General features: G+C 40.4%; 1 protein-coding gene across 1 annotated transcript; it reads right to left on the reverse strand.

The window, feature by feature from the left end:
- Positions 1-7,263: 7,263 nt before the first annotated feature.
- On the reverse strand, positions 7,264-8,193 carry LOC131902583 (vomeronasal type-1 receptor 2-like). The gene has a single exon (XM_059253604.1). It carries the CDS (start codon positions 8,182-8,184, stop codon positions 7,264-7,266), a length of 921 nt encoding a protein of 306 aa, XP_059109587.1. The 5' UTR covers positions 8,185-8,193.
- Positions 8,194-10,967: the final 2,774 nt, after the last annotated feature.

The following is a 10,967-nucleotide window of genomic DNA, read 5'->3' on the forward strand; positions in this document are numbered from 1 at the left end:
GTTTTCTTCGACAAGTTTTAGTGTTTCCAGTTTCAGATTTAGGTCTTTGATCCATTTGAAATTACATGTTTTGCAAAATGATAGATACAGCTCTCATTACATCCTTTTCAATGTAGAAATTCAATTTTCTCAGCACCATTTATTGAAGAAGTTTTCTTTTCACCAGTGAATGTTTTGGGCATACTGTTTCATATTAAATGGCTGAAGTTACATGTTCTCTTGTTTGGATCCTCAATTTTGTTCCATTTGTCTGCATGTGTGTATTAAACTATATTTTTATAGTCTCTGTAATATTCCTTAATATCTAGAATGGTAATCCTTGTAGTACTACTGTCCTTTTGCTCAGGATTATTTTTGTTACCTAGGTCTGTCATGGTTCCACATGAATTGTAGTTGTTAAATTCTCTAATTCTGTGAAAAATGAGATGAGAATTTTTATTGGGATTATATTCAATGTATAAATAGGTTTTGGTAAAATGAGCAGATCATAGTAAAGCGTATATAGCTTATGTACATTTAGACAGTCAGTCACACTTTCCCAGTTGGGAAGATTTCAGCATAGCATAGCACTCCTCTTACTAAAGATCTGTTTTATTATAGCATATTAATTCCACAAAATACTGAGTTTCATCATGTTTGGGCCAATCCAAGTAAAGGCTCAGACAATATAACCAAAAGTTCAAAATTAAACATTTCAAAGCCTTCAAGACCCCTAGGTATTTTGACAACAATTACTGTGTGTAAAACTAGACATGTGTGTGCCCTGGATGCAGAACAAATGATGTTTGTGAAACACCATCTTGGCGGTACGATGAGTGATTTGTACTATAGGCCAATATCTAGGCTCAGAAAAAGGTCCAGAGGCTCCTCAAGATCATTGTGAAAGCACTGTCGGTATCCACCATCTTTCTACCACTGTGACTTTCAGAAATCCACTACATATCACGATACCTCTTCACTAGTCTCTATTGCATCACTTTCCACTCTACACACTCTTTGTGTGACTTTTTTACAGGCTGAAGCTCCTTAACATTGACCTTCCTAGCCTTCAGTTCATTGTCAATTATCTGTGTCCTCCACCATCCTCTTCTCTGTCTCCTCCCAACTCAAATATCTCACACAATCCCCTCTGTCCTATGTACTCCACTAAAAAATCTTTGCTGCTAAAGTTTCAGGTATTATCAAATTTTCTGGGACACGAGTGTATACTCTTGGCACCTAAATGTGAGGGTTTTCTCTGCTGTCTAATGGAGTGAGTGCAAAGGAGGTTTAAGAAGTTACCCAGGAAACAAATTCCAGAGACCAGCATTAAGGTGCAGATTTGGTTTAAGGTGGCCACTCACTGGCATATATACATATATTATCCAATCAGCTAAGGGTATATTACACTGTGATCCATTGAGTCCAAATGGCAACCCACTTCATTTGAGAGTGTACGTGGGGACAACATATCCTGGCAGTATGTCTGTAGACAAATGGAAGGTATCAGACAACACCCTGGGTTTTGATGACATTCTGAGGGTCTCCTGTTAGCCAGGACTCCATTATTTGTCTTTGAGTGTGCTAGAGACAAAGGATACCTCAAACAGCAGCAGAAGTCTTTGCATTTCTCATGTTTCTTGCCCTTTAGTTACACCATCTGGACAAAGACTGGTCCCTCACTTAGAGTCTTTGTAATTTTCTTTGTGGCAGTTTTCATCAACACACATCCACTCTTGTCCTGCCTTCCCCAGTTCCCTTCATTATATTGTGCTCATTTTTCTTTCATCATCTTATCTATATCCTTCCCCCAACCTGTTCCTTTTATTGATATGGCTGAAATATAAAATGTCTTCCAAAGTCTTGTGTTTTGTTGGCGTTCCCAATTTTGGTACTATTTAGATAAAACCTGGACATGTTTGAAGGTTAAACATAACTGGAGTTGGTCAGTAAGTATATGACTGTTACACATAAGATTCTTGGGTCCTAACTCTTGGCTGTAGGTTTGCAGTATACAGACTTTGTTTAGATAGAAACCATTTCATCATAGACACTCAATATTATTTATGATCAAAAGCTGTCAGATTTTTGTTAAAAGACCTTCTGGCCTGGCAAATGGGATATCTCCATCTACTCTTTGTGTTCAGATCTGAGGAAACCTGATGAATAGGAGGTGGAAAGAGGATAAAAAGCTGGCAAGAATGGATAGCACAAGAGAACATAGTCCACTAATTCAGCTGAGCAAAACTTTTATGAACTAACTGAGACTGAATGAAAAAGCTCTGGACATGCCCAGGTCTGCACCAGGTCCTCTGTGTACATATTATATCTTTCAGTTTAATACTGTTGTGGGATTCCTGATAGGTGAATGACTGGGTCTGTGAATCTTGCATCTCCTCTTGTGCTTTTTTGTTTGTTTACTTCATCTATAATCCATGTGATGGGGGTTTTTTTGTTGTTGTTTTATCATATTATTTTTTATTTTGTTCTGTTTGGCTGTTATGACTTAGAAGTCTCATATTTCCTATTAACAGAAAGGCAATGGATGTGCCTGGGAAGGAAGGTGTGGGGAGAACTTCAAGTTGTCCAGGGAAGGGAAAATCAGGATGTATTGTATGAGAATAGAAGCTATTTTCTGTTTTTTCCCATTTAACTTTTTATGAATTCTTTGTGGATTTCACATCATGCATCCCACTCATCTCTCACCCTTCCTATGCAACTTCTTCCCTTGCAACTACCCAATATAAATTAACATAAAATTTAAAAGATAATGAAATTAGAAAAGAAGGAAAAGAAAAATCCTGTCATGGAAGCTGTAGTATGACAAAGTGAGACACACTGTATATCCTTTAATGCTGATATCATTACTTGCAAGCGTTCATTGCCATACATCATTGGTCTGGGTGGAGGCTTCTGGGTTTTGCTGCATCATTAATATTGGGCCCTCACTGGGGCTCCTTTTGGCTGTCCTGTTGTTGTCCTGTGTCCTGGAGATCTTGCAACATTGTGTATGTAGTACTAGCTCCTTCAAACACTCTAGCATATCATAGATGGTGTGGATAGGGGATGGGCAAACCCATAGCCCTGGGTGGTTGATTGTTTGGTTATCCCACTAGCTCTCTCTCATCCTCAAGTCCAGGGTTATCTCTCTTTTGCCAATCTCCATAGCTCCCCAGTTCTATATAGTTAGCAGTAAGGAGCAGTTCTGCTCTCATTGCCTAAAGTTGTGCTCAAACACACTTATACCACCAAGGACAGCTCTACTGTGTTGTGGGTATAGGAGATACTCTGACCAGTGATGCATCAGTGAGAGGCAGAGTCAGCTCTCTTGTTCTTGTGACCTCAGAAAGAGCACTCCCAAATGACAAAGTTTTGAGAGGTTTGAATGGATTCTCTACCTTACCCACAATACCATGTGGCAAAATATGGACAGGAACAGATCTCTTATAATCATATTCTCGAGGCAGACAATCCTATGACCCTGTGAGCAGAGTTACCTCTATTGTATTTCCTGGGCAGGTTCAGGGCCCACTCTTCTGGGTGTTGCATTTGATGAGGGGCACATGCAGGTTTCATCCATGACAGGTGCAAAGAGGCAAGACTGGCAGAACATCTTTTCCTTGCCCTCGATACCACTGGACAGAGGAAGGGTATATGACCAGTTCTCTCACTCTTATGACCTCAAGGTAGGCTTACCTACACACACACAATAAGATTCAGCACTAATGTGGCACCCAGGTGAGGTTCAGGGTCTTTTCTCCTGAGTGCTGCCGCTTGTGTAGGGCAAGACCAGCTCTTCCACTTTCATAACCCAGAGCCATGCTCTCCTTCCTGCTGCAGGCAGTGAGGGGCAAACAGCAGGGGGTACCTCTCTACCATCCACATCTCAACATAACAGATGTGTAGTAAGACTAGCTCTCCTATTCTCAGGCCCTCGAGTTTGGTTTACCCTTTCCATTGTAAACTTGGTCAGCTCTACTGTGTTTCCCGATGAGGTGTAGGATCTGCTGTCCCTAGTGCAGTAGCTGGTGAGAGGTTGGGTCAGCTCATCAGTTCTCATGATCTCAAGGCCTGATCTCCCACCTGCCACAGGTGGTGAGGGATATTGTGGGAGAACATCTCTCCCTCCCTCACACCACCATATGATAGATGAGGGGTGGGACCAGATTTCCCATACTCTAAATTTAGAGCTGGATCACCTGAGACCCTGACAACAGGGTCAGCCCTACTGTGCTGCCTAGGAGAGGTAAGGGGTCTATTCTCACTAGTGCTGCAGTGGTTGTGGTACTAGGTAAGCGCTTCTGTGCTGTGGGTTATTCTGTATGGCAAATGTGTTGCTAATTAGTCAAATAAAACACTGATTGGCCATTGGCTAGGCAGGAAGTGTAGGCGGGACAAGGAGGAGAATAAAGCTGGGAAGTGGAAGGCTGAGTCAGAGAGACACTGCCAGCCGCCCCGATGACAAACAGCATGTGAAGATGCCGGTAAGCCACAAGCCATGTGGCAAGGTATAGATTTATAGAAATGGATTAATTTAAGCTGTAAGAACAGTTAGCAAGAAGCCTGCCACGGCCATACAGTTTGGTCTGAGCGGCTGTGGGACTGGTGGGTGAGAGAGATTTGTCCTGACTGTGGGCCAGGCAGGAAAACTCTAGCTACAAATGGCGTCCAACGTGGTGGCAAGAGTTTCTACCTAAAAACTGAGAAAAAAGATTCTAAAACGGAGCTAAAAACAGTTCCTAATTGTCTCTCTCAAATGAGCAGCAGCTGCCGGTTTGAGCTACTTGTGGGTTCCTGGCCTGCACGCTTGACCTGCCGTATGGCGGGAATGAGGCCTCTGCAAATGGCACATTAAGCTGCATGGTGGATTTAGACTTTGCTAGTACAAAACAACAACAACAACAACAAAAAGGTTTCTGGGCTACACGGTGCTTGGATAAAAGCATAGACCCAGGATAGCTCCCAGAGCTGACTATAAATGTAGCCATGTTGGGAAGCTGATGTGGGCAGAGCCAGCAGCCGCAGCTGCTGCAAGTTAAAGCAATAGATTCACAATAAGACAGATTCAGATGTAATAGTTTACAATATGTGTAAAATATACATAGGCTTGAAAGAGACAAAAAAAGGTGATATATACAGTTATAGAAACAAATACATAGTTTTAAAAAATAAAGTCTTTAAAGAGACAGAAAAGGTAGTATGAAAAATAAGCCACGTAAAAATGGATATTACACAGAGAATCTGGATTGTGTTGTCTTTGGGATTTTTAACTGCAGAAAAATATTTGATTGTAAAAGCTGTTGAGTTATGCCAAAATGTATATTTTAAAGATACTTTGACTTCAAAATTTGGATATAAGGATATGTTACTTTGGAAAGGAGACTCTGCTTTTGTTTCCACAGAAAGCCAGAGGCTATGGATTTGTTCAAGATTAAGATACATCAGATTTGACCAGCCAAGACCCCCTGAAAGGTCTCCGATGACACCATGGCCCAGATGATCCAACATCCAGAACGATTTGAAGGCAACTGGCTCAGATGATACACCCTCATGGACTATTCCATAATTCTAAAATTTTGTTTGTATTCCCATAAGATACAGCGCCCCCCTCCAGCAGGAAGTAGTAAGAGAAGCTACGCCCAAATTCCTAAATTATATGTAATTTTACTTTGCTAAGGTTAAAACCTTCCTTTTTGAAAAAAAAAAGGGGGGGGAAAGTGCTGTGGGTTATTCTGTATGGCAAATGTGTTGCTAATTAGTCAAATAAAACACTGATTGGCCATTGGCTAGGCAGGAAGTGTAGGCGGGACAAGGAGGAGAATAAAGCTGGGAAGTGGAAGGCTGAGTCAGAGAGACACTGCCAGCTGCCCCGATGACAAACAGTATGTGAAGATGCCGGTAAGCCACGAGCCATGTGGCAAGGTATAGATTTATAGAAATGGATTAATTTAAGCTGTAAGAACAGTTAGCAAGAAGCCTGCCACGGCCATACAGTTTGTAACCAATATAAGTCTCTGTGTTCACTTGGTTTGGTCTGAGCGGCTGTGGGACTGGTGGGTGAGAGAGATTTGTCCTGACTGTGGGCCAGGCAGGAAAACTCTAGCTACACTTCTGCTTTCCTCTGGTGCTGAGGTATGAGAGGGGAGGGCATCTTTTCCTTGCCCATGCCACCACATGGTCTCCAAGGGGGACAGAACCAACCCTCCCACTTTAATGTCCTCAGCAACAGTGCACCTAGACCTTGCCAACAGGGTCAGCTCTGTCACACTGCCCAGCCAAGGTACAGGACCTGCACTCTCAAGTGCTCTAGCCTAGGAGGTTAGGAACAGTTCTTTCTAGTGTTCCAGCCAGCGAGGGTTGGGTCCACCTCTGTATAAGCCTATTCTCTTGACTTTCAGTAGTAACAGGAACAGCAGACATCAACACAGTCCATGGGTGGTGCAGGGTCATGGGCACAGACATGGCCCTTACCTTCAGCTCAGACCAGATAGCACTAAGGTTCCTAGTTGGTAAACATGCCACCCACCTCAGCCCACTCCTCACTGCCTTCACCTCTTCAAATTCACCTCTCTCCACAGGACATAAACTATTCTCTCTCTCTTCCATACCCCATACAATTGGTTTTATTAATGGTTTCCAAATGTTTTTGATGAAACACAAAGCGTTACTGTGATGCCAAAGCAGATAAAGACCAAATAATAACAAAGAAAATGTATAGGTCACTGTCACTGATGATACAAAAATTCTCAATAAAATAGTAGCTAATCTAATTCAAGATCATGTAAAAGCATCATTCATTTGAATTGTTTTCTACATTAGGTGAAACATATTAACATGATTTTTTGGTACTGGTGAAGGCTAAAGCAGTTGTTATGGGACCATGGCCCCCTGAAGATCAAGTTTATTGTCAGCTGTGGATTCAGTTTTCCTTGCTGTTAGAATGTGGTACACAGTGGTACCTGTGACTTCATCAAGCAGTCATGATACCCCGACAGGAGGAAAGCAACAAGATGGGCAGATTTATTTACAGCAGTTTTTGTGGGCTCCTTCAAACATTACATGAGTACTGGGAAGACTCTCCCAGCTGCAAGTTCAAGAATGTAATGGATCTCAGCTCATCCAGTCTGCTGATTCAAGCAGATAACAAAAGTCCCATACTCATTTTGGTTAATGAAAGAAAGACTAAGTTTTACAGTCTTAACCTTCCGAATTGAATCTTTGAGTGTTATGGGGGAGTAAGCAACCATATAAGCAAAACATAGCATGTAAATACTTAAAATAAGATTAAGAGGTTTTATGACTCATCCAGACCAAACTGAATCTGGACAGAATGGAATAATGATACATAAGAACAAAGGGTCCAAAAGATGGAAAACATAGAGAAGTAAAACGGGTGATGTTCACAAGCCACCAGTTTTGATTATGAATAAAAGCAATGCAGCCTCGTAAGATGGAGGAGAGGGTATAAAAAACCAGAAAGGTAGCCACCAATGCCAGGATGTTCTGGGTGGCTCTGGATTCAGGGGAGGTTCTGCTAGAACCAGTAGTGCTGCGGATGTGTTGGACATTTTGCTTGTGTCTGTACAGAATGACAATCATGGAGCTGCTGGAAGAGGTGATCATCACAGAAAAGAAGATTTCAGGACACACAAGCAATGCTACATAGAGTAAGTCACTGATTTCATCACTCCCTACAATGGAGCAGTATCCAAAATCTCGTTTTCTTGTGGCATTTTTGTTATTCTTTTCAATAAAAGGATACACAAAGAAAATGAAATTTATCAACATGTACAAGACCCAGAGAAGGTCAATAGAGCAGCCAATGTACTTTGCAGCTTTGAATTTATGATCTTTCCAACAGAATCCCCTTGGATTGATGGTGATGGCTTGGAAGACACTAAGGAGGCAAATACTGCCAATGGACACACTTCGCCCAAATCTTTGCATGTACAATAGGAGCTGGCATCCAAAATTATTCACAAATTGCTTCAGTCCCCAAACTGCCATTGTGTGGGGCACTCCTGCAGAGAGAATGACCAAGACATTGGATGCCATTAGATGCATGAGAATCAAATCTGTGGGCTTTAGTTTGCATTCCCTATAGTAAAGGACTAGATAGTAGAACATAAGAGAGAGATTTCCCAGAATTCCAGTGGTAGTTTGTGATAAGAAAATGATTCTAATTGCCAGATTCCTTAAATCCATTTTGTGATTCAGCAAAATTTCCTTTGGAATATGGCCCTGCTATTTCTCAGTCTAATTAATAATGACAAATATTTGCAGCCTGAATGGAAGAAGATGCCTTTAATTCATGAGCAATCTCTGAGACTGAAGCAAAGATTCCTTAATGTCAAGAGATAAACATCAGCCCTGACCACTTAAATAGACCTCATTCCAAAATTTTGCAGGAGTAGTTACTTCCCATGTATGTTACTGTGAGATTGCCCAATACCTCAGGATGTAAATATTGATGGAAGGAGATCCACCGAGTTGCAGAGAAAATGGTCATGCAGGACAACATGGTGTTGGCCTATGAGAAACAATAAAAAGTGACAGTCCTTACAAACAAACATGATGTAAACCTACCAGAATATATTGATTTGCTAGTCATGGTATGAAAGGAAAACAAATTCAATAATGAATACATGTTAAACATTTTAATTTTTAATGTATATCTCATCTAGAATCATAATAAATATAATGAGAACTTTATAATACCACTAAGAATAGATGTACGGTCTTGTGAGTAGGTAAAGTTGCCTCCATATAATTATGGGGAGCCATCTTTGTGTTTACCTGAAACTAAACTTCTTTTCTACCCTCTACATAAAACATCCCTTGCAAAGTACCCAAACCTGTTCTAGAAACATTGGTGTCAAATGTGCAAATTATTATCTACTTCTAGCTGCTCTTAAGCTTCTTACTTTCATGACTTCCTCCTTCCAACTGTCAACCAAGATACAGTTTTTCTGCCATTTTTGCCCATATCAGCTTCTTGTCAGGTGAATTTGAGGTTGCTCTGTGAGAAGTGTTTCTCTCCAGGTAGTCTCCAAGTCCACTTAATACAGACTCTCAATTTGGACTGTGGTCATGCTGAGTGGTCTTTAGGTATTTACTCTGTTGTAGTAATATCTAAAAAAGGTATTTAAAGCACATAGTGCATTAGAATGATGGCTCAAGACACAACTTACATCACATTAAGGTAAGAACTAGTTTTATGAAAATCACACCACATAAACACACACACACACACACACACACACACACATACACACACACACATGACAGGGCTGTTAGAGATAAGTGAATAACTGGTATAATGAAATCTTACAGAATAGATAACAGAAAGTAAATAGAAAAAATATATACCAGCAAAAATTGCAAATAGGACAAGATCTGATCATTGATACCTAGATGAAATCTTTAGTGTCTTTATTGAAACTTTGTCTGGCATAATCATGCACAACTTCTTGCTCTAGTGTTTAAATGGTAGGAAAAAAACACCAGTGTGTTAGAATGTCCATCAGTGCCTTGCATTGGGAGGAAACTCTCAGGACACCATATTTTATTCCTGCAGGAGTATACATGTGACATCCTTTTTAGTAGGGTGAGATCCTCTTGAAGAAGTAGACAGAAGCATCTGTGAATCAGTACCAGGCTGAACCAAGAAGCCCTAGGGAGGACACTGTTTTTCCACATACTCTTCAGCCATGTGAGGATGGTCAGCTGAACAATCAAGAACTAGGGCAGAATTTTTGGCAGGGGGTCTTGGAATTTGAAGAAGTTAAAACAAAGTGAGTAGATGAGCTGAGACCATTGGAACTACCAGATGCTAAACAGTCTCCCCTTCTCCATGCACTGGCATTGTAGAACACCCTAGAAAATGGTTACAGCAAAATAATGGAAAGTATTCTATTAAGTGAGGTAACACAGGCCCAGAATATCACTAGTATACACGCTTTCTCAGCTTGGTTGAATTGCTTCTGGTTGTTTAGAAATGTGTGTTTATGTGGGATGAATGTGTTGAGCCCAAAAAACTAGAAAAGACCACATCATATAGTTAAAATGAGCCTCTTACAGAGGCTAGTGAAGATAAGAGAATGTATGATATGAGTAAAGATGGAAAAATAATAATTGTAAAACAGCTATGCTGGAATAAGAGGAGGAGATGGGATGAAGAAGGCTTTGGGTCATCAAAACAGTAAATACTAAAAAAACATAAATAAATCAGTGACTTCTAATTAATTAAATTAGATAATTAAATGCAAAAATAAAATAAAAATTTAAAAAATGAAAGAAGCATTCAAATTGCAAATTTAGAAATGATTGTAGATAAATCAAGAACTCTAGAGCCTAACATTATCTGTGAATGTCACTCACTAGGATTTTTTTGGGAAACTAGTTATGTCTGCTTAGTTCAAACAAATACAAAGCTGCATGCTAATAACCCTGCCCTAAGAATAACATGTCTTAGTTAGTTTGTATCTATTGTAAAGAGACACCACGACAAAGGCAACTCTTATAAAAGAAAACAATTAGTTGGTGCTGGCTTACATTGTCAGAAATCTAGTCCATTGTCTTCAATGATGAGAAGCATGTAGGGAGACAAGGTGCTGGAGAGGTACCTGAGAGTTCTATATCTTGATTCACAGTCACCAGGAGCTGAAATTTGTCCTACACTGGGCATAGCTAGAGGGCATGAGACCTCAAGACCAACCCTCACATTGAGACACTTGCAAAACAAGGCCACCCCCACTCCAACAGTCTACAATCCTAATAATGTCACTAACTATATGCCAAGAATTCAAACAGAAAATTCTATAGGTTTCATACTTATTCAAATAGCCACATTCCACTCCCTGCCCCCAAAGGCTTGTTTCCATAACACTTCCAAATGCATTCAGTCCAAATTCAAAAGTCCCTATAAGTCTATCACAGTCTCAACAATGTTCAGAAGTGCAGAGATTGAAATATCCACTGTGATTCAT

Source organism: Peromyscus eremicus, chromosome 1 (assembly GCF_949786415.1).
Source record: "Peromyscus eremicus chromosome 1, PerEre_H2_v1, whole genome shotgun sequence".
Classification (NCBI taxonomy): domain Eukaryota; kingdom Metazoa; phylum Chordata; class Mammalia; order Rodentia; family Cricetidae; genus Peromyscus; species Peromyscus eremicus.